Raw genomic sequence first — 22659 nt, 5'->3', positions numbered from 1 at the left:
CTGCAGCTGCTGTGATTCTTCTTCTTGGAAGAGCCGAAGGTGTGTAGTAGGTAATTTGCAGGCGCTCTTTTTGGTTTTTAATGTAGTAAGTAGTGAGCTGTGAGAAGAATCATCATTGGACTCCACGCGCTCCTTGTGCCTTAAACAACAGCTAATATATATTAAATGTAATATATATGTATATATTCTAAAGTTGACGTGGAAATCCATCATCCATCCATCCTCCCGTTCACGGTCTCGAAAACGGATCCTTCAATTTGACTCAGGAAAAAAGATATTTCCACACCTGCTCTTCTACTCTTCTTGATCAGCATGACAGACTTCTTTTATAGAACTTTTACCATTTTTCTCTTCTTTTTCTCTCTTCTTCACAAATCCCAAGGAGTGGAATTCACATTCGAACTTCAAGACAGCTCCAAACAATGTTTCTTCGAAGTCATTGAAAAGGATAAAGAAGTCACCTTAGAGTATCAGGTACATTCATCTTATATTTACTCTTATGATCCGGGACTCAACCTCCGTTTTCTACTCTTTGCCTCCTTATGGGAGAGGGAATTCATCCCAGGGATAAATATCCAATGAGCAATAAGAAATCTCGCTGGAAGAATCACAGTTCTACTTATAGTGAACAATCCTCCTCTTATAGACAGGCACTATTGAATTCAAAGTTAAAATATAGTAGACCTCACTTAAACCGGATCTCAAGGGACCACAAATTGTGCCCGCTATAAAGAAACCCCCTTATCGAATTAATTATATATTAGATTATAACTCATTTGGGACTTTGATAAACTATAAGTGCATATCCGTCTTCAGCGGGGTCTATTATTTTCAATTTGGACGGAGTCTTCCTCCATTTAACATAGGGATGCATCGTCTTTTCGCTGTCTACAATTCCACTAAAAATATTATGACTAATGACCGTGACCAATTTTTATTATTTTTTTAGAAGGGAATTTATGTGTACTAAGGTTACCTTCAATGTCAACTCGAATAAGACGTATTTAAGCCTAAATAAATTGGTTTTATTCAATTAGCACTTAATCATATGTGATGAAGTCTTATATATTAACCGGAGTAAAAATAACATCGAAATATGTCATGTAATTTGGTAACTATGGGGTTCGAAAATCTCAATCGGTGCATTCCTATTTAACCATTCTAAAACAGTATTAACTTCAACCTACTCGAGTCTTCAATAAATAACAATAGCATTTATAATTTGATGAACCCCTTACATATAAGTGAATTTATATTTTTAGGACTTTTTATTGAAATTTGAAAGTTCTTTATTTTATGAGAGTATTTTTTATGTAAATATATTTTCTTTTATTTATTTAGGTTGTCACAGGAGGACAATACGATGTCGATATTGTAATAACAGATCCACGAAAAGCAATTATATATCAAGATCAAAGGAAGCAGTATGAATCCTTTACGTTTACAGCTTTAACTTCGGGGGAATACTCCATTTGTTTCTCCAATGAGTTTTCTACTTTCTCTCATAAGTTGGTGTATTTTGATTTACAAGTTGGAGAAGAAGCGCCACTTCCAGGAGTTGGAGATCACTTAACTGCTATGACTCAGGTAAACATATTTATTTTGCTTTTTCGTTTATATTTACTTTTATTTATGTGTAATTATTGCATTCGGCAATTGTTATCAGCTTACACGTCGATGAATGTACATCAGATATTTCTTTAAAATGACATTTAGATTGCATTTATTTACCATGTTGACGTACGACGTAAATTTGATGGATTATTTTGTTAACTGGGGATAAATAGAAAATGATGTATAATATTTATTGAATTTGATAGTGTAGTAATTGGATCAGTTATTAAGTATAATACAATTTGTTGGAGTCGAGTATTTATAAAATGTTTGAGTATCTATTAAGTTATGATTAATTTATTCACTAATCATAATTTATAAAATAGTGATATGTGGGTATGCTTTTTTAAGCCCACGGGTCCCGCATCTTTGGAATTTTGTAACCTTCAACACTTTATATAATTTTACTACTATAGAAAATTTGACGAAAAAACTTGATCCATATAGTTATGGAGTACATATAAATTTAATGTATTTTATGTTTATTTCCAAAATTGCGCATGAATCTTTTCAATCAACCCTCACGTTCAATCTTAGTTTTCAAAAAAAGGTTATGACATCAAACTCAGAGTTGCCTATCTATTTTTGAAAAAATGTATGGCATAGAAGCATAAAAAGGGGGGATTTGATTGTTGTATGAGAATTGAGAGACACATGTTTAGTAAAAAATTGACATTTAAAGTGTTATAAAAACTTTTGATTACTTTTTGAACTACTGAGATGATTGAGCTAATTTTTATTGAAACAGCGGATTGAAAATACAGAACCTGACTCCGCGTATACTAATGTACAAAATTTTGTTACAACTCATTACGATCTATTTTACAAAAACAATCGATGATGGAAATATTTTCCAAAATTTATTTATTCAATGTGTTATACTATTAGGAGGATAATTTTTCTTTAAAGATGTATCTAACAGAGGTAAGTTCGTTGTTCCATTTTTGTATTTGAAAATACTTAAACCTTTTATTTCCTCATCAGCCATATTTACTATTAGTGGCTTTTGGGTCTGAAAATCATGGACATTATAATCCAGTTTTTTTTATTTATAAAAAAATGATTTTTTTAGAACAGAAAATTCATGTCTACGATTTTAATTTCGGTCTAAAAAAATTAATTAAGACTAAACCGGGAAAAAATCGGTATCGGACCAAGTCTCCTCACTACTAATTACCTTCCGTATAACGGTTTTTTTTTGATAAAAAAATTAATTGAATAATTATAATTTGAAAATAGTGGTTTATGTTTTCCAAAATAACACAATATACATATGCCTCTTATTTGTTTTGCCCTGACTCATACTTTCCAAATTCCATTATGTTTGGCTACTTTATGTATACTACCATTTTTATTACAGATGGAGACTTCCACCCAGGAAGTCCACAAAAACTTGAACTCTATTGACGATTTCCAAACGCATCATCGACTTAGTGAAACACAAGTAAGGATTTTTTTGTTCTTTATCTTTTTAATTTGATTTTTGGTAATATTCTCTTATCAGGGACGAAAACGCGCGGAAGACCTCAATGAATCGGTTATGATTTGGTCTTCATTTGTATCAATAGCAATATTGTTAATAGGATTTTTGCAAGTTGTGATTCTCAAATCTTTTTTTAGCGAGAAAAAGCCCTCACAAATGTATGGATATTAAAAAAAAAAAAAACCTTAAGAGCCAATTTAAAAAAAAAAAGCAGTAGAGACTATAAATATTTTAATACTCCGACTTGGTAATAACATCTACTACAGTCCTAACGATTTCAATTATATGGCCTATATGCTACTTAGTTTTCTTCGTGATTTTGAGTGATTCAGTCTATGATCGGCCTTACTCACTTCTTATAAGGACTAACTGGAGTTGGTTTAATACTTATATGTAAACATAAGACTTATTCTCATTTAAAGTAGTTATTTTGTCCTTTCATTTGTTTTGTTGAGTTAGTGATATCCTTTTTATAAAACCAAATTTTTACTTCTCATTTCATGGAGGTTTACAGATCTTAGAAGAAAAAATATATTTATTTGTTTTGAGTCACACAATTAATAAATTATGTATTTAACATAACATAAGTTTCTGTTCATTTACAAGCGAATATGAAATCATAAAAAAAAGAACAAATTAATGTATTTTTCTGTAATTTCAAATAATAATAAAAAAAACAAATTCTATTTTTTAAGAATTAGATACAAAGGAAAAAAATCAAAGAAAAAAAAATACAGATAACAGAGATCGAATAATGCGAGAAATTTTAAAGATCCATTTTCGTATCTTTATTTTGTAACTCAGCCCTGAAACAAAATGAATATAATTAATAAGAGGAACATTTTGATATTATTAATAATTGATGAAACGAACATAGAAGGAGAAGAAAGTGATAATTAAAAGGCAAATTAGTGGGAGATTACTATTATTATTATACATTGAACAAGGTTAATTTGATAAAATTGTAGTCATAGAGTCAGATCAAGTTAGTTTTAAGTTTTACAGCCCTATCATAATCCACCACTCAAGTGCCAGGCCAAGTAAATGACTTAAGGGTGAAAATATATATTAATGCAGCAATAAAAGCAGTGCTTTTGCTTAGTTGTCTTCGAGTTTTCAACTCAAAATATATAGTTATGCACCTAGTCTATAAAAAATACAGCCTTTTAATTAAGAACAACAAATAAGAAGAAAGAATTGTAAATCTAACCTTGTAGTTATAAGTTTTTAAGTCTTAGCACAAGTTCAACATCTTTCATCACAGTCTCAAGAAAATATATATAAATCTTATATTAAGTCTCTCTCTTATTTTAACTTTTCTTCGATGACCTTAGCCTGGCACTAGAGCGGGTAGCAGGAGGCGGAGTATGTGGTACATTGTTTCTTGATGAAGATCTCGAATTGCGAGATTTTCCATTGGTTTGCTTTGCAGGAGATGCCTCTACGTTAGCAGGAGATCTACCACGGCAAACCTTTTTAGAGGCAGGAGAAGGAGAACGCACCGGAGGGGAATGAGGGAGGGTCCGTTTGCGACTGTATTTACTATTGAGAGTAAAGGAGAGAAGATAACAGAAATAATGATTAGGAAAAAATGATATTATGGAACGAGTCAGAGTGAAAGGAGAGAGACAAGTAAAGACATTTTAAACCCGTATGGGCTGTTATAATATAGAACAATCAATGCAACAAAGGGTTAAATCATTTAGTCATTGATACGAATTTTTATTCCTATTTATAATAAGTAGGACTATTTTATATATGTGATGCGTCAAGATAAAAACAATATTAAACAAAAATAAAGAAAATCTCAATTCATTTTTTACTTCATATATGCATACATAGGGGCCAATGATTCTTATACATATTTAAGCTTATTATAGGCTTTGTATTCAAATTTATGGGATAAATTAAAATGTCCAAGAATTATAGCTACAGTTCACCTTTATTTGACACTTATATTGGCCCCCAAATGGTCTTTCAAAGACGTAAAATCTGTCAATTTCTCATTATATTAATGTCACGATCAGTTTTAGTTATTTATAGTGTATTTTGAGGTTCCTTAATTAGAATATTTGTTTATAGAAAGTTACGATAACCGTCGAAGAATACAAATCTAATAGGGATCCCATTCTAGCTTGCTTTTGTATTAACGGGCCACATATATAAAGTCAGTATATTTGAATATGAATGCTAAGTGTCAATTTTTATAAGAGGTGTTTCCAAGACTCATTAAATAAGAGAGAATGACCGGCTCATTTGAACAAAGAATTGGAGCTCCTCTGAGTGATGAAGGATGATGATGATGAAGCCAAATGTTCATGGAAGGATTAAATAAAAGATGACAAAGGGAAATGAGGGACAAAATACGTTTTTATTGAATCGGGAAGAGTAGAATTATGAATGAAAGGTACTGCATCATTGCATCAATCAAAGGGGAGGGAAATGCGAAGTTGATTCAAAAAAAAAAAAAAAAAGAACGATGCACACTGAATAGAAAAAGGTAGTAAAAAAGTTAGGATTGAATTTCGGACCTCAATTGGACGGAGAAGTCATCCTCCACGGTATCGTCGTCCCAATTATCTTCCCACACATTGATGTCCCCTTTGTCTTCCTGACTCTCATCCCAGTCTGTAACACAAAAGTAGTATTTTTTATTATTTATAGGTTATGAGCAACTCAAAATCATATCAAAAACTCACTCTCGTGGGGAAATTCCTCGAATTCGTCGTCATCTTCAAGGAGGCCCAAATCTCCTCCTTTAGTCTTGGGAAGTTGATCGTCTGACATCTTTCTTTCTTGCACAAGGGTTGGATCTCGAATTTATCTCCTCAAATAAACAACAATTAACTTTTTCCTAACTAAGAATTCACTCAGAATAGTTAGAATAAGTGATTCAGCGTCTTTTTTTCCCTTCCTTCTTTAAAATCCACAGCTGCAGAGCATCAGCTTTTAATCAATACGGAAATCCATACTTTTAATCACTCAACCTTCTCTTTTTTTATTTCACAGGCTTTTTGTATTAACAAATACTAGTTACAATATTAAATGAATAAGTAATAATAACTAGCCGTAGTACTCAAAATTGCCCGGTGTTATTAGGCGTCGACGAAAAGACACACTTTGCTTTAATAATATAGAAGATAAGTCCCCATCAAATTCCCGGTTTTACTCTCCATTTTTTAACTGCACACTCACACGTAGGAACTAATTACTTAGATGTTCTCTCCTCGAGAATAAAATGATAATAACAGCTCGATTTTTTAGAAATATGATTTGATGAGCCAGGGAGTACTTTTAATTTTAGTTCGTTACTAAACATCATTTTTTTCTTTTTTTAATATGAGTAAACACCTGTGAGATTTAATTCATTTTATACAGAGCTATATTATACCCTCTTTTTTTCTTTGTACTGTATAGGTATATGATATACATCAGGGAGTACTATGTACAGTGTATCCTGTGACTGTTTTTCCACGCATACAGACATTCAGACTTACATACAGATACACTTTCCTTTATTAATATATACCTATAGAGAACATTTTCCTGTGACGGCAGCAATTTTGATGTGGGTTATTTTAGGGGCCTAAATAATCAAGTTTTGTAAGAATAAATAGCCTTATTTCATTAATATTAAGAAAAATAGTTAACTATTCGATGTTAAAATGGGACCAACAAATAAACGACATCAACGTTACTGTCTATCAAACATATATCACTTCATGTATAGTTTTATTATCTATCAGACTCTAATATATGTTATTATATCGTTATGCAACCTTATTTCCATAGTGTAGACAATAAATTGACTATTACAATACAAAAATAAGATACTTTTCGATGAAAAAAAGTGCAAAATTTAGACTTTTCATAGGTACTTTCAGCATGTTACATGTATTTAATTCAAATATCAGAGTTTATCATTGGCATCAAGTGTGGCGTTTAATCAAGATTTTTTTTTGTCAATTTGTTCATATTATGTAGAAAAAATATCAACTATGAGACCCCAAGATGGTGTCTCCTTCAATTTAGGGCGCCAGTGAAAAAGATTTATAATATTAAGGGCCTTATTAAATTATGATTTGAGGAAGACATAGTGATATAAAATTTGGATAATATTATAGACATTACTAATTAGTATTATCACTTTTAAGTATTATTAAACAACATGACTTTTTAAATATGAAATGTGTTCATAAGGTTCAAATTGGTATTATATTAAAAGCTAACATTTCTACATCTATTAAATTTATATTTATCTTATTTCCCAACTTTTTATTTTAATTTGAAAAAAATATTACCGATATCCAAGACCATTAATAGGTTTCGTTGTAAATTTCTACGTTCTTTCATGATGGGAAAATAAATAAAATATTTCCAGAAGGAAATTATGGGTGGAGCTTGTAAAATTAGCAGCATGATCAAAATCAATGACAATATATTTATAATTTATAGGCTATGAAATAACTAATCATAGTATAGAATATCTTTTAATGATTGTTATAAGTGGATTCACATAGTTATAAAAGTCATTTGATCACTCCAAAATTCAATGATTTAAAGTGATAATTGCTAGATAATGATAAGATAAAAAACCGTCAGATGAGAACCCTACTTGGTCCTCATTGGTCACAATACATTTTTTTCATAATAAATAAAATAAATTCCCCTCACTTTGGGTATTGTTGATATACAAAAATGTCGTCTTCACGTATCTCGAAAAAGACATATACAGAGACAATCCGTATGGAAATTGGATGTAAGTTTTATATTGATCAGAATAATATTATTACTTATTAAATGACTTTTGTCTAATTTTTGCAATTAGCTTCTGAGCCTTGGCCTAATGAGGTGCGACTTTACCAACCCTACGAAGATGTTCAAATTCTTTTAGCAGACAATTCCTCCGTCCTGAGTGTTCAAACTTTCCTCAGAATGTGTGATCTGGAATACACAGTTGTAATGATGTCCAATGCCGCAGAAATGTCCCCTTCTGGTAATAATTTATTTTATCATACATAAATATTAAATATACTTTAAAATATAAATTAGTTACTACATTAATACATCATTTAATTGTCTTCAGGTAAAGTGCCTTTCATCAAGGCTGGAAAGTTTGTCATCGCGGAAATATCTCCCATCATTGCACACGCCAATTCCAAGGTAAAAATATAATAGTTAAACTCTTAAAATCCGTGATCTAAAACGTCAAATGTGGGAAGTAACTGCACGGATGTAGTCGGATGATTCAGTTGTTTCATTATCCATTTGGTATGGGGGAACAATCGTGTAAATCCTATTGGATAGCTCTCATTACAAGTATTGGATGAAAAAGAAGCTATTCCATATATTATAAATCTATTTTCATATATTTGCCCTAAAATGGATACAGAAAAATCTGTTTCTGAATCCTCATTTTGTTCTTCGAGACATGTGTTGGGGGATTGTATGCAAATGATATTATGGCTTATTTGAGGATTTCTATATTTATTTCGACAATCCTCTACTTCAATTTCTTTAAGGATGGTTCCTCTCAAATATCTTGAAGCTCCTGTCTCATCATCAGATATAGTACTCCATCCAAAACCCTTGTAGTTTTTATCCAATGATTCTTTTGTAGGGAGACATACAGGTTGCACAAAAGGAGTATATACTATTCTCTTTGGGAGCTTGATGAGAGCGAGGTCATGATGAGGGAAGTCATATTCGGGGTGAATGATAAATTCTTGTGAAATTTGGGTTTCTTCGTAGAATCCATACTCACGAACACCAAAATAGACTTTTGCCCAATGGGCTTTAGCAACGCAATGGGCAGATGTTAGGATCCAGTGATCTCCTAGGATTGTACCTCCGCACAATTTATCACCTAATTAAGATAATATGATATTTTATATCTGTATATACATTAGTTACTAGTTCAGTGATTACCTTCAATGCTCAGGGGAACAATCCATGGATATTTCTCTGGTGAAATTATCTCTCCATTTGTCATTCGTGTAAGTGGAACTTTCATCTGTCCACATTTATTTTGGCTCAGATCTTCTTTAAAGCGATTTAAGCCCCTCATCAGTTTTGATTTCTTTTGATTTATTAAATTTCCATTGATAGAGCATTCAAAGCTTTGTCCTTCCATTTCGATGACTTCATGACGTTTAAAATCCATGAAAATCGTATATCCCTTATCTGAAGAAGAAAAAAAACCTAGTGTTAGGGGAACTTACATTATAGAATGATAACTCTTTACCCTTGGGAGAACCCTCAAAATATTTAGAAAAATGATGAAATGGATTGCAATGCGCCTCTGTTTTTCCATGTACACTTATCGAAAAGCTATCTCCTTTAGGCATGCATTTTGAAGGACTCATTTGAACTCCTTTTATTCCATGAATAAAACAATTAATTTCCACAGAGACCCCAGGAAGGACATGGAATTCCCATAAACACGGATTATTTGTGTAGTTGGGAGACTTTAAGAAGAAACTATCCGTTCCATTCATTATTATTTTCAGACCACAAGAACAAATATTCGCAGCTTGTTGTCTAACCTCTTCATTATCTTGAATTGTTTTGGCTTCTGGGTTGAGTACAGGCTCAGTTTTTATAGTGGAGAGGGAAATTAATATGAACTATGAAGTATACAAATAATGATTAATTTTATAGCATGTTCAATTTCAGTGTGTTGCTTACTATGGGAATGGAAAAACTCAACATTATTTTATTTTGGTAATATAATGCTTCACAGTGACTCTTTCTCTTCGAAATGAAACATTTCGTTTTTATACGTGCAAATTTATTTGCATACTTTTTCAAAAATAATAACTATAAAAATATTTTTTTAGTTATAACTTTAGTTTCTTTAAATCATATTTCAAATTATACACGGGCTAGATGACGAACATGTATTACTAATGTAACATTAAATTTATAAGTAGTGTTATAAACGGTTTGACATAAAATATATATTAATTGCATTTAATTTATATTATTAGGGGATCTCATTGTGCAAACATTTGGACATGGATCAAAAGGCGGATATGAAGGCGTATATGACACTTGTGGAAAATGTTTTGGGTAACGCAGAAGTAAGCAGTGACATTTATTAGTACTTTTATTATTCTAGGGTATACATTTTGCTTATTATAAACGATGTCGGTGTCTTTTAATGTTTTCACCTTGAGAGCTACATTCATGAATAAGTAATTCGTTTAGCAATTAACATTTTAATGGGATTCTTTAATATATATATATATATTACAATACTCATTTTACAAAAAAGGTTTGATTTACATATGTATATATGACTTGTACTACTCTTGTTTATATATTGCCATTAAGAGACTAATTGTTATATACTTGTAGCACTCTCCCCAAGAGAGCATTTCTTTATTTACTTCCGTCAATACATTTTATCCCTAGAACTTCATCACATGGGCTGATGAACTAAATTTCAATGAAGTGACAAAATGGAGATATGGTTGTGCTCATCCGTGGCCTCTCAACACCATCCTCACTTGGCTAAAGCGAAGAGAAGTCCTTAAGAAACTCAAAGTCTATGGATATGGAAACAAGACCATACAGGACGTCTATGAGGAAGTGGATTCTTGCTGCAAATCTCTTAGTTCCAGACTTGGAGATGGACTGTTCTTTTTTGGAGACAAGTACGTTTATTTTGTAATAACGTACGTATATCTAATTTCTTGCTATTTATTGATCATGTTACAGTCCGACTGAGTTGGATGCCATCGTTTTTGGACACCTTTTCACTATTGTTACGACTAAACTACCGTGCGATGGACTCTCTGCTATTGTTAGAAAGTATCCTAACCTTGAGGACCTATGTAGTAGGATTGATAGGCATTATTATGGATAGAGTCCATTACTGGAGGATTTATCTCATGATGCCTTAATCACAGATGTTTATTAATTATCCTAGATACTTTGTTCAATTTGAGGATGCTTAGTTTATATTTTAGTCATGTTAAGAAAATACATTAATAATTATCTTTTTACTATTTTATTGGTATGTGACTTTACAATGATTGAGCAATTGTATCATAGAAATTTAATTTCAATTAGCTTTATGATTTAACATAATGTAAGATAGGTTTATAGTTTATACTGTACTAATACAGTAAATCGAGACAATTGAAGCTAATTAATGTCTCTCGGAGAATAAGAGGTGGCCTCATTAGGACTGGATCAGTGTAATTGATTAATTACAAGTTTAAGAAGACTTCTCGGTCTTCTTGGGTAAGAGAACAGCTTGGATGTTAGGAAGGACTCCACCTTGAGCAATGGTCACACCAGCCAATAATTTGTTCAGCTCTTCGTCATTACGAATCGCCAATTGAAGATGACGAGGGATGATACGAGTCTTCTTGTTGTCACGGGCAGCATTGCCTGCCAGTTCAAGGACTTCAGCGGCGAGGTATTCCATGACAGCAGCCAAGTAGACGGGAGCGCCGGCGCCCACACGCTCAGCATAATTTCCCTTTCTCAAAAGACGATGGATACGACCAACAGGGAATTGAAGACCAGCACGGCTGGAACGAGACTTTGCCTTCCCCTTAACTTTGCCTCCTTTACCACGACCAGACATATTTAATATTCGAAACTTTAATGTGTATCCTCAACTATAAAGATAAATGATTATCTAGAAGAGAGCTACGAATGAATTTATACTCAAAAAAGAGGATTGAGAGTGTGCGTTAACAAAAAAAGGAGCACACATCTGTATAAATAAAGTGGATTCAATTTCCACCAATAGGAAGCAAGGAAATAATGTTTCTTAAAAAACTCAATTTCTGTTTATAATATATTTTGTAGTACATTTCTTGAATCATTAAGGTACTTTAATTATGGTTTAGAATCCTAAACCATAAATATCGATATGCCTAATACGTTATTGGATATGGAATCTTAGGCTTTTTCTCAAGTCATTAAATTATGATTTATAAAAGTGATAGTGACATTAAATGATAAAGAGTTAATTGATACCAAGATTAATTCTAAAGAATGATGTCGTTTATTGTAACTGGGACATCATGAATGAAGGGAACCTATTTTGGTCTCTCTTAACTTCCAATTTTACTTTTATTATTAGTTGATCTTCAACTATTTGTCCTGCAAAGACCCAGAATTTTAGTTTACTATTAAAAAGTCCAGGAATATGATGAGATCAGTCCTTCCTGAAAATAAAATATGAAATTACACCCTGTTTATACTGTATATAATAGATGTGAAAAACATAAAATTCAATTAATGAGTTACATTCATATTTTGCCTAAATATAGAAATTTTGGTATAACAAATTGTTAAACTGCTCGAGATATTGATAAATCGTCAAATACATTCTTTGAATTAAGCATATTTACTTCATCATATGACTACTTTTAACACAATAACTGATGCATATTTTAATCATTTTCGGGAGAAATAGCACATAATAGCATCTCTAATTGTCTACCCTCTATTTCGACTTATTTAAGATTACGAAATCTGAGTTAAAGATACTTTATTAGGATTGATTGGCTATAGTATTGTTGGTGTGGGTTCACTTAATCTAACCCTTGTGTTGTTACTTTATCAATCTTCCTATGGAGAATTATATATCCCACTTGCTAGCAATTTAGATAAATCATTTGCTAAAACCCCCCCTTGCCAATGCTTAATTATGTTCGTACGACACGAAATATATTGGTTCTGACGCTGGAATTGGTGAAGAGTAACTTCATTAACTTATTTTTCGGAATACATCCTACAACTGACGATAAACATAGAGGAAGAACTTATGACTTGATTTGAACTTGATACCTTTGACTTTCAAGAAAAGAAATTCAAATGACGAGATATAATGTATGTTTTCAACATTTAAGGAATATTTTATTTTAATAGTAGTGGATCTATTGAGAATTTGCTAGTTTCGGAACGAAGCTTCAGAAGCAATTTTATATTATACTTATTTCAGATTGATCTATTTACGATACTTGATTTTAACAACTAGTAAAATTTCCTTGAATTTATTTCTTTAGTTAGAAATTACTTCAATTTGTAAAACAATTAATATTAATAAAAAAAAGTATTCTTATTTGTTTCAATTTTAATCCAAAAAGGATTGATTGTATGATTATACGAAAGATTCCTTACAATTTAATATAAAATGGAGCAACGTACTCAAGAGAAATTCTTCTCTTAAACTCGAAGATACTCGGTGGCTCATAGAGAAGGAAATATTCTTCATCTATAAGTATGGACTTTAAAGACGACTCCTATGTAAGATGGAATAATTTTACCACTATAGTGTTAACTTATACTTAACCAATGAAACTCCATCTGAATAATTAAATGAAAAAAAGGAAAGAAAAAAGAATTTGCATCTTTTATACCATGTAGTTGAAACAAATGGAATCGTAAATCTAACTTATCTTATCTAATAATAATTTTATAAAAGTTTACTGAGAATCGAAACTAAAATGCAGAAAAAATATTATACAGATATTATTCTGGACACAATCAAGATTTTTAAAATAACTTGTCGTCTAAAACTTCAAATTCATCGAATAACCTCTTTTTTTTGTTTAAAAGATTCTGCATATTTTACCCATTTTGGGAGAAACTCTCCATACTGAATGAATCGCTTAGTGTACTTCTTGTGCACGTTTTCATTCTCTCCAATAGGAGAGATTTTGAGTTGATATTTTTGTTCAGCTACTATTAATTGATCCTGACTGAGAAATGGAGATTCGTTGAGTGTAGCAGCATTTTTGCACAATCGAACAACTCCAAAAGGTGACTTTAAAAGCTTGCTCTCAATCGGAGTCTCTAACTCTTTGAAGCATTCGTCTATGTTTTCATTAAGTGAGGTGGGTGTTGAATTAGAGCGGAGATCCTGAATGTGAATAGTCCTATAAATAAAGAATTTGTAGATAAATACTATAATAACTATAAGAATAAATAAAAAATACCTATAACAATATCGATGAAAAAAGTCAGTTTTTCTTTTATATGCAATTTCCAGCTGACCACTAAACTCCAATTCAATGTCGGAGCGCTCTTCTATTAACTTGATCATTTCACGATTCATAACCAATCCACTAAAATAAAAGTACAATGCTAGCATTTGAGGTAGGGCTCCTTTACAGAAATCAATTGGCATTACAAAGTTTTTTACAGATTTACAATAAGAATAATATTTTGTTGGACCCGAGTTCCGTATTTCCAAATAATCTCCATAATATACATGATTAAGAGTTTGAATAGCAAAGTTTATATTGAAAATCCCCTTTGGAATAGCTTTACTCTGCTCTCTTAATAATCTACAAGGGATAATAGTGACGAGATGGTTCAGTTACTTGTACAAATCATACCTTAAACCCATGACGGTGGGTTGACGACTCTCCGTATTCTGAAAAATTTTGACAACTTCTGATTTGGCAAATAGGTCACCTAAGCCACCTTTTTCGATGGAAGTTGAGTTTAAATGAAATCGAAGCTCTGGATAACCCGGTATGCACATCTTCAAAGCAATCTTTCTTCTTAATGAAACTTCTGGGTATAGCGAATGGTTAGCGTCAAATAAGCAAAAGTCTAATGCAATAGGCGTTTTAATAGAAATGATTCGTTTCACAATACTGGATATTTGATCCGCTTTCATAATGTAGCCAGCGTTTAATAGATCGAATTCAATTCTTTCGAGGATAGAATTATTAGAAAAGTTCGAATTACACTGTACATTTTCATAAGAATTGGACAAAACGTTCCTTAATTCATTTGCATTATTTGGAGAATCCGTAATCAAGAGGATTGAATTATTAAATTTTGAAGATACAATTCGCTTGTAGAATGGAAAAGATCGTGCTTTGGACACAACGTTCATTTTAGAGGACTCATTCTGAATGAGTACAGTTCTATTAGTTAAGCAATGGGTTGGAGGACTAAAATTAAATTCCTGAAGTAACTCACGTAAGTCAGAGCATAATATTGAATTAACCTCACTAAATTCCTTCTTCAAGGATTCTAAATCATAAATCACATTAAGAGAATCTGAAGGGAAGATACCAGACTTCGCATACACTGTCAAGCGTTTTGCTAAAGATACATCGAACCAATTCCATGGACGAATCCCTTCTTTTCGAATGGACTCAATAAATGAATTTGATTCATGCACTATTTTAAGAATCATTGGGGATTCTATAACAGATTTGCGATCTCGAAATTTGGAAATATGCTGGAATAAAAACAAGGATCTTCTTAGGGGTTCATATAATAAGATAAGAAAAAGTTACCTCGAAGCCTTGCGAAAAGGAGGGTCGATAAACATTGACTCCATCTATAAAAACGACGGGATTGACTTGATTAAAGGAACTATTAAACTTTTTCGCCAGAATTAAACCATCCCTCTTACGAATAAATAACCGAACTACTCTCGAATACATGATGAATTTGAGTTACTTCTCCAAATTCATTATAATTATAAATGGTAATAAAGAGTAAGTCTAACTATATTCTGAAATAAATATCATTCCCATTTTCACGTTAAAATAAATAAATAAACAAAAAGAAAGGTTGTGTGAAAGTATTACAAAGTCTAATGTTCCGTCTATTTAGATAATAATAAAAAGGGGAGTACATTTGGTTTTAAATTCTAAGCTTTTTTTAGAGTGCGAGCTTTGTTGTTGTTGTTGGCAACTGAACAATGTTTTTTACTTTCTTGAAGTTGTTATCATTATTTTTTCATGATTGAGGAGATAACTTCTACGTATTAAGCAATTACGTGTGAGAGTTTTCATGAAAAACGAAGAGTTAAACTAAATTTGTAGGGAGTTATCTTCTGTATTAATAAAGTAAAGTAAGTCTGTTCTTAGACCCCTCAAAATTCGAGCAATGCTGGGTATTGCGACTAGTTCAATGTAAAAAATATCTATGGAACAAGACAGCTGCGGCTGTTGAACACAATATGATTGAGTGTGAAGGGCTTAAATTTACTTAAAAAAATAATATCGAAGGAATTATTCTAGTAATTTTAAATTTCGAGGTATGACTTGACATTGACAAAATTAACATGTATATTTTATTACTACCTGATAATTTTATTTTTTAGACCGTCTAAATTGGATAATAAAGGGTTTTGATGTAATTCCTTTAGCAACATATTAACATTCTCTAGAAAATCAAATAAAAATGATCCAGAATTTGAAATTTTGAAGGTGTATATTGTATATTGAAAATATATACATATATATTAAAATACCTGTACTCTCTTCAAAATTATGTTTTGTGTTGCTTATAGTTTATCTGAGATATTTTTGTCTTTATATGATAGATTTTTCTTACCTATTAACTCAAAATATAGTTGCTCAAGATGATTTACAAAAAGATAAACGTCACATCTATTATCTAGTGATAAAATAAACATATTGATTTGATCAATGTTAAGTCATACAAACTCTTCCAGACACTACTACTCTAATTGAATAAAATAAGAGACTTATGTGGTATACGTGAATATTTAGTACTGTAAGAAATTAAGTAATATCAGAACGAATATTACATATGATCTATTGTCATTAAATTTAAATATATTAAAAATAACACACAAAAAATAATGAGTAAATTGATAGACTAATTTTTATGTTAGTTATGCTTTCACTGCTGAAATCGATCTTCAATATTTAATATATCCATGTACTTTAAGAATTAGGACAAAAGAATAGATCCGAATTACTTTATCCTCAACAAGAGATTCTTGTTTTCTGATATATACGTGGATGATGATAGGATGAACTTTATCATGAGAAGAGAACCCAACCAAGCTATGCTTCATACGAGAGTAGAGGGGATTCCTTATTTGAGTAGAAATATATCCATCTATATATTGTAATGAATCAGGCGCTTGAAGCTTGAAGCAGTTTTGGATTGAGGGGGGGGGGCAAAGACCTAAGGGGCTTAAAATATGTTTTGGTAAGCCCAAACACTCTCATCTCAGAACAAGTTACAAGTCATGCATTCACATACATGGGCACATACACACGTGCACGAACAAAGTTTATATAAAATAAATACCTGAAATCGTGAAAAAGTTATTAATGTTTGTTACATTGAATATGTACACAATAAAAGTGTTGTTGTATAATATATCCCTACTCTAACAAAATACGAACAATATGGCTATTTTATAACCAGCACTGAATGAAAATTATAATGTAACTATCTGTATATCTTAATTATCAGTTTTATAATATATTTATCATAATTAATCTTTGTGAGAGCAAATGCGTTTTTACGTGTCACTCATAGACCAGATCTTCATTGTCAATCAAGTCTACACTATCCTTGTACATATGGAAAATGAAGAATGAATTCAACTTAGACTGTGCCATTGTCCCTCTCAGTTAGGATTTGAGGTGTCTGAGTGCACTGAAAGAGCGCTATGTCTACAAAGTTTAACTCTGAGATCGAGTAAATGATGTGCTTTACTGCTATTTTTTGGCCCGGAATATGTCTACCGGTGATATCCCTAATATTCTGAAGAACACGTAGCTGAGCTTCAAGTCGAGATTAATTCAGATCCTCTCCAAAGTTAATGTATCAAAGCAAACGGACTTGTACATATCCTTTTGGCCCTTAAAAATGTAGGTTCACCTTTCTGAAAGCGCCGTGGGGCCCTAGACTGGCTCGGTTGTTTTGGTTCTTGTTAGCCATGTTTTTGTGCGTTGTCTAATGATTGTTGAATTCCTACGCATGATCTGTAGTTGTCCAAGAGCCACTTTGGAAAGTTTAACTCCTTCTCCTACTGATACATCTGGTGACTGAAGTGATAAAATTAATTGAACTGTCATGGAACATAATTGTGTGGGCAAAACACAACATTGGGGCTTATCCATGCTCTGTACTGATAGGCTATAAAATCTAAAAAAAAATCCTTCCAACATTTTGATATTGATGCTACTTCTTTTAGACTTAGGCCTCTGCAAGCTATACATCCGTCGTATACACACTGGTATAATTTGGTGCGCGAACAATTTCAAATATTCTCGGGTTGTCTATTTTTTTAATACTCCCTGTAAGGACTATGGTAAAATGTTCAACCTAGTTATGCATGTGTTTGCGAGTTTCCCTGCACTCCAGATTTTGAGAGATTTTATCACACGGAACATTGTTGGAATTAGAGAAAAATTTATAACGGCTTTAATTTTATTTGGTCTCTCTATAAAAATTCAAAGGGCACGAACAAAAACAAAAGCCATGGAATTTGTTTATAAAGCTGTAAAATCATGATTGCAGAGAAGTTGGCAGTAGTGGAGCCTATCAGAGTAGAAAAAATCAGAGTTATTCTGATCGCAGCTACAGCCCAATATTTTGCCTTCTCCGTTAGGATTCCAAGGACGTATCAGTCTTCATAGAACTATGCTGGGGGTAGATTACACTACTACCAGTCATTGTCGGATAACGACCTAAAATTCTTGTGTCGTTTAATGCACAATTATAATGAATTTAAAAGTAATTCTGGATCTACTGAATAATTATTGTTTTATCCTTTTATTTAAATATTATGTAACTATTACCCATTCTTTTTTATGAAATTTTTAGTTATTTTCTGACTTTATTTTGTTTATTCATTTACTGTCGAATTTTATAAAAAGAACTTTTTGTTGAAAATTTTTATTAACTAATATCTTATATAGCAATTCTTCAGGGTTCTTGACTTTGGACTAGAGAATGAATTTTAAACTAGAATGTTTAATCATATAAATATATTTTTGTATGTAACTCATCTAAATAAATAAAGTAATAATAATATTTATAATAAAAATCTTAGCTTATATATATATATTTTTTGTGTGAGAGAGGCTTTTTGGGGGTAAAAATTCGTTCCCCCCAGTATTTGGATTGGAGAGGCGGCTGCCCCCTTCCCCCACTTCCGGCACCTATACTCTGGATGTGAAACATAAAATAATAAGATTCCTATGTTAAAATAATTACAAACAGGTACTACAACAATTTGATATAATTACCATAAAACTAAAATATATAAAAAACAACAAATTTAAATAATTAAATCATTCTAAGAGAGATAAATTTGATTTAGATTTTCTTTTAATTTGAAAGTTAGTAATGCTCAAATAATTCTTCACTCATTAGTAGAGTAAGAAGTTGACTTCTATATTCTCCAAGAGTTAGGACAAAAGGAAAATCGAGGCAATCGAAGGAAGATACTTTTAACTTGATCATCCATCTAAAGCGAAGTTCGAATTTGTATTCCAAATTCCAGGAGAGACGATGGGATGAAAATTCATACAAGAAAAACTACCAAACCTCATAAGAGAGTAGAGAGATCTCCACCCTTGGAAATGAGATATCAGCATGGAATCAATGAAGAGATCCATTCACGATGAGTAAATAGTTTTAATATTTAAAGTATTTATTAATTATTATTTTATTTTAATTTGTAGAAAGTGCAATATAACATTTTTAAGCTGATTCAAAAAGTAAAGGATTTAACCTCCCTCCATAAGAAAAATCCTAGTAATGGCCCTTGAATAAAGTTCAAGTACTGGAGGCATGGAGACTAATTCTCGGGATCCCCCCTCCCTCTCTCCACCCCCCCCCAAACTACACTCAACTATTACCTTCCATACTTGATAATAATTATGTACAATTTTTATATGCTGATTATAATCTTTAACTAACTTGTCTCCCAATCACACAGAATTAAAAACAATTTCATTACTCATTGTCATTTCTAAATGAAAGGCAAGATAATTGCTTTAGATAATACCTAAACAGTATACACTATAATAAATCAAAAAGAGATGCACAAACAAATGGGTTATCTGTTTTATAATCAATTCATCCTCCAGTTACAATTATGACATTTTAAGACAAGAGGGGATTCTCATATTTCAATCTTCCTGATGAAAACCCTTAATGCACTGATCATCTATATATTATCACAACTCACTTTTTAACTATATTTGACACTATATGAAAGATAGTACAGATTAAATCGGACGATTATTATCATTGTATTAAATATTCCCAATGGTGTAACTGAAAATCCAGGGCTCGTATGCAAGATTAACTAAGTGCATTAAAAAAATGTTCTTAATCATTTAAATTTTTTGTCAAAAAGACAATGTTTATTGTAAAGTTTTAAACAAATATGTTTAAAAGTCAAAAAAGCAAAATATCTTAATACTTTAGCAATGCAATTTGTCCTTAAAAAATTTAGAACTCCTGGCATCAATTGGGTATGACAGCTGGCTGCACATACTTCGACCTCCAGAAAATATTTTTGAAGTTAAATTGATTGAACACTCCTTTATATATTTCAGCTGCGTGCATATAATTTTCTATTCATTAGCATTGGAAAAAAATAACCCTTAGATGGAGATTCTGATTCTGCAAAAAAACAAAAAAATTACAGCCAAATGTCAATATTTCACACTAACAACACTATCAAACAACAAAAATGGTACAAAAACATCATATGCTCTATCTAATAGAATTAGATCCCTTGATTCCAATATGGCATTATTTTTTCTCTCATAGCCTAGTGGCCTTCAGAAGAAGGCCATACATTTTTTTGTTATTTTTGTCTATTTTTAAGGTTCAAAGCTGTTTTAAACCCTTGGTGTTGAAGATGAGGATAACTTTTGATAATATATTTTAAAGCTGACTGTTAAATAATTCTAAAATCATTTCTAAAATGTCTGCATCATACTTTTAACTCGAGTTATCTTTGTTTATTGTGGAAAATATGTGCTTTTTGTTCAGAGGCTCTTAGCTTCAAGACGAATAGATTTAGAAAGCTTAAAGTATTGAATTTGATGGCTAAAATTATGAACTTTAATTTAAAAAAAGAACGGTCTCAAAAACGTTCTATATTGTGGTCAATTTAAGATAAGGCCACGACAATATTTAAAGGAAAAAACTTATTTTGGAATTGATCTCATTATAAAAGTTAATAAGTATTCGTATGCCCCAGTTAGAAGAGATAGAAACAAACACAGAGAAGAAGAAAAGAGAGAGAAAAGAAAAAGCATTTGCTCCGAGGACTCCCTTGGATGTCCGTTTTTTGGAATCCCTTACTCACTACGGGTATGCAATGAGTCCTCTTGTGTCCATGAAGCTTAAATAATTTATTTATACAGTTTGAGACATGAGGCTTAATGTTATAACAAATTGTATAATATATCTTTTCTTTTTGTACTTTTTCATTTTCTCTCTCTTTTTTTCTATCTTTTTTCTTCTTTTCTTGCTTTGTTTCTATCTCTTCTAGCTGGGGCATACGAATACTTATTGACTTTTATTATGATATCAATTCAAAAATGAGTTTTTTACTAGAAATATTGTCGTGGCCTTATCTTAAATTGACAACAATATAGAGCGTTTTTGGGAAGGCTCTTTTTTAAATTAAAGTTCATAATTTCAGCTATCGAATGACAGTGGATAGTTGAAATTCAATTATTGGAACCTTTGATAATTTGATAATAAGGAAATAACTTTGCAAAGCGAAACAAATAACACATTGCTCAATAAGTTCCGGCCCTAGATAGGAAAACAATATTTTTTTTTCAAAATTCATTTTTATTCATCAATATAATTTTTATTTTATAACTATACAATCATTCCATCGTTTCTCAAGCATTTCGATACCACAGGTGTAGAACGATTTATTGAGATCTTCGAAATATGCTTCAGTCACTTCCTCATCTGAGCCAAATCTCTTTCCACGGAACATCTTTTTGAGTTCTGCGAAGTGCCAGTGGCCACTGGGGGCCACGTCTGGAGAATACGGTGGGTGTAGTAGCAATTTGAAGCCCAATTCGACCAATTTTGCGGCTGTTTTTATTGACTTGTGACACGTTTGATTGTCTTAGTGAAAGAGCATCTTTTTCTCCTTCAAATGAGGGCTTTTCTGTGTAATTTCGGCCTTCATAAGATACAACAAACCGATATAGTATTCGCTGTTGATTTTTTCCCATGTTCCAAGTAGTCAATGAATAAAATTCCATCCGAATCCCAAAATACAGAGGCCATGACCTTTCCAGCCGATGTTTGATTTTTTGGACTAACTGCATCATTTGGCCGACCAGGGCGTTCAGCATCAATGGTGTCCATACGGCCATCTTTAAAATCAGCAAACCATCGTTTGATGGTTGTTTTCGATGTGACAGAGTCCAGATAACATTTTTCAAGCCAAGCTTGGGCTTGAACGGTGTTTCTTCCCATCAAAAAGCAATGATAAATCAACACACAAAATTAATTTGAATTCATCTTTTTTTAGAATCACAAAAGTAGCGTCACTTAAACTACTGTATCTCGATCAATAATAAACCAACCGTCATGAAATTTTGACAGTAACCTTTAAAATTTTTGTACTTTCAAATTTTTTTTAGTGGCACCATCTGGTAGTTAGACTTGGGACTTATTGGCCGATGTACTAATATTGGAGTTGGAGAAGAGGGATCTCGACTCAATTGATCACAATTGCTCCAATGAGTTTCCACGTAGGATTAGACAATCGTTGGAGTTTGTACTGTATATTTATATTTTTGTGT

At 31.8% G+C, this 22659-nt stretch overlaps 7 protein-coding genes across 11 annotated transcripts; 2 read left to right on the top strand and 5 right to left on the bottom strand.

The window, feature by feature from the left end:
* The first annotated feature begins 43 nt into the window (after positions 1-43).
* On the top strand, positions 44-5574 carry p24-1 (transmembrane emp24 domain-containing protein). Its single transcript, XM_040714133.2, has 4 exons — positions 44-474; positions 1342-1587; positions 2975-3058; positions 3119-5574. Exons 1-4 carry the CDS (start codon positions 313-315, stop codon positions 3266-3268), a joined length of 642 nt encoding a protein of 213 aa, XP_040570067.1. The 5' UTR covers positions 44-312; the 3' UTR covers positions 3269-5574.
* Positions 3615-5938, bottom strand: Sem1 (Suppressor of exocyst mutations 1). 2 transcript variants are annotated; one of them, XM_040714136.2, is made up of 4 exons: positions 5797-5938; positions 5629-5725; positions 4308-4639; positions 3615-3903 (listed from the first exon to the last, which is right to left on the bottom strand). In XM_040714136.2, the coding sequence occupies exons 1-3, from the start codon at positions 5882-5884 to the stop codon at positions 4408-4410; spliced, it is 417 nt and encodes a 138-aa protein (XP_040570070.1). In that variant the 5' UTR covers positions 5885-5938; the 3' UTR covers positions 3615-3903; positions 4308-4407. The 2 variants fall into 2 exon arrangements, with proteins under 2 accessions (XP_040570070.1, XP_040570071.1); XM_040714137.2 differs by lacking the exon at positions 4308-4639.
* A 978-nt stretch (positions 5939-6916) lies between these two features.
* On the top strand, positions 6917-11100 carry LOC121119465 (metaxin-2). The gene is made up of 6 exons (XM_040714131.2): positions 6917-7856; positions 7926-8093; positions 8184-8260; positions 10087-10179; positions 10514-10755; positions 10820-11100. The coding sequence occupies exons 1-6, from the start codon at positions 7796-7798 to the stop codon at positions 10965-10967; spliced, it is 789 nt and encodes a 262-aa protein (XP_040570065.1). The 5' UTR covers positions 6917-7795; the 3' UTR covers positions 10968-11100.
* On the bottom strand, positions 8084-9923 carry LOC121119463 (serine protease 46). Its single transcript, XM_040714125.1, has 4 exons — positions 9785-9923; positions 9342-9723; positions 9026-9280; positions 8084-8963 (listed from the first exon to the last, which is right to left on the bottom strand). The coding sequence occupies exons 1-4, from the start codon at positions 9806-9808 to the stop codon at positions 8284-8286; spliced, it is 1341 nt and encodes a 446-aa protein (XP_040570059.1). The 5' UTR covers positions 9809-9923; the 3' UTR covers positions 8084-8283.
* LOC121119470 (histone H2A) lies at positions 11096-11760 on the bottom strand. The gene has a single exon (XM_040714138.2). The coding sequence runs from the start codon at positions 11694-11696 to the stop codon at positions 11322-11324; it is 375 nt and encodes a 124-aa protein (XP_040570072.1). The 5' UTR covers positions 11697-11760; the 3' UTR covers positions 11096-11321.
* Positions 11096-15646, bottom strand: LOC121119462 (uncharacterized). 4 transcript variants are annotated; one of them, XM_040714123.2, is made up of 5 exons: positions 15382-15646; positions 14464-15323; positions 14062-14412; positions 13698-14001; positions 11096-12285 (listed from the first exon to the last, which is right to left on the bottom strand). In XM_040714123.2, the coding sequence occupies exons 1-5, from the start codon at positions 15529-15531 to the stop codon at positions 12250-12252; spliced, it is 1701 nt and encodes a 566-aa protein (XP_040570057.1). In that variant the 5' UTR covers positions 15532-15646; the 3' UTR covers positions 11096-12249. The 4 variants fall into 4 exon arrangements, with proteins under 4 accessions (XP_040570057.1, XP_071745521.1, XP_040570055.1 ...); XM_071889420.1 differs by having other exon boundaries at positions 14062-14190; XM_040714121.2 differs by lacking the exon at positions 11096-12285 and having other exon boundaries at positions 12949-14001.
* Positions 15647-21704: 6058 nt separating this feature from the next.
* LOC121120032 (histone-lysine N-methyltransferase SETMAR-like) lies at positions 21705-22330 on the bottom strand. The gene is made up of 2 exons (XM_040714882.1): positions 22052-22330; positions 21705-21953 (listed from the first exon to the last, which is right to left on the bottom strand). The coding sequence occupies exons 1-2, from the start codon at positions 22328-22330 to the stop codon at positions 21705-21707; spliced, it is 528 nt and encodes a 175-aa protein (XP_040570816.1).
* Between the last annotated feature and the right edge of the window lie 329 nt (positions 22331-22659).

This window comes from Lepeophtheirus salmonis, chromosome 6 (genome assembly GCF_016086655.4).
Source record: "Lepeophtheirus salmonis chromosome 6, UVic_Lsal_1.4, whole genome shotgun sequence".
NCBI classification, from domain to species: domain Eukaryota; kingdom Metazoa; phylum Arthropoda; class Copepoda; order Siphonostomatoida; family Caligidae; genus Lepeophtheirus; species Lepeophtheirus salmonis.
Note: the sequence above shows the minus strand (reverse complement) of the source record. Positions and strands in the feature narration are given on the sequence as shown.

Coding starts and splice junctions, on each gene's coding strand:
- LOC121119462 (XM_040714121.2), bottom strand. CDS start 15,531: ATGTATTCGAGAGTAGTTCGGTTATTTATTCGTAAGAGGGATGGTTTA. Junction 14,413..14,463: donor CCCACCGTCATGGGTTTAAG/GTATGATTTGTA, acceptor TATCCCTTGTAG/ATTATTAAGAGAGCAGAGTA. Junction 14,002..14,061: donor TTTCATCGATATTGTTATAG/GTATTTTTTATT, acceptor CTTTATTTATAG/GACTATTCACATTCAGGATC.
- Sem1 (XM_040714136.2), bottom strand. CDS start 5,884: ATGTCAGACGATCAACTTCCCAAGACTAAAGGAGGAGATTTGGGCCTC. Junction 5,726..5,796: donor CGAGGAATTTCCCCACGAGA/GTGAGTTTTTGA, acceptor TTTGTGTTACAG/ACTGGGATGAGAGTCAGGAA. Junction 4,640..5,628: donor GACTTCTCCGTCCAATTGAG/GTCCGAAATTCA, acceptor TACTCTCAATAG/TAAATACAGTCGCAAACGGA.
- LOC121119463 (XM_040714125.1), bottom strand. CDS start 9,808: ATGTTGAGTTTTTCCATTCCCATA. Junction 9,281..9,341: donor TTTTGAGGGTTCTCCCAAGG/GTAAAGAGTTAT, acceptor TTTCTTCTTCAG/ATAAGGGATATACGATTTTC. Junction 8,964..9,025: donor TGTTCCCCTGAGCATTGAAG/GTAATCACTGAA, acceptor TATCTTAATTAG/GTGATAAATTGTGCGGAGGT.
- LOC121119470 (XM_040714138.2), bottom strand. CDS start 11,696: ATGTCTGGTCGTGGTAAAGGAGGCAAAGTTAAGGGGAAGGCAAAGTCT.
- p24-1 (XM_040714133.2), top strand. CDS start 313: ATGACAGACTTCTTTTATAGAACTTTTACCATTTTTCTCTTCTTTTTC. Junction 475..1,341: donor AAGTCACCTTAGAGTATCAG/GTACATTCATCT, acceptor TTATTTATTTAG/GTTGTCACAGGAGGACAATA. Junction 3,059..3,118: donor ATCGACTTAGTGAAACACAA/GTAAGGATTTTT, acceptor TTCTCTTATCAG/GGACGAAAACGCGCGGAAGA.
- LOC121120032 (XM_040714882.1), bottom strand. CDS start 22,330: ATGGGAAGAAACACCGTTCAAGCCCAAGCTTGGCTTGAAAAATGTTAT. Junction 21,954..22,051: donor CAACAGCGAATACTATATCG/GTTTGTTGTATC, acceptor ACGTGTCACAAG/TCAATAAAAACAGCCGCAAA.
- LOC121119465 (XM_040714131.2), top strand. CDS start 7,796: ATGTCGTCTTCACGTATCTCGAAAAAGACATATACAGAGACAATCCGT. Junction 7,857..7,925: donor AATCCGTATGGAAATTGGAT/GTAAGTTTTATA, acceptor TTTTGCAATTAG/CTTCTGAGCCTTGGCCTAAT. Junction 10,180..10,513: donor ATGTTTTGGGTAACGCAGAA/GTAAGCAGTGAC, acceptor TTTTATCCCTAG/AACTTCATCACATGGGCTGA.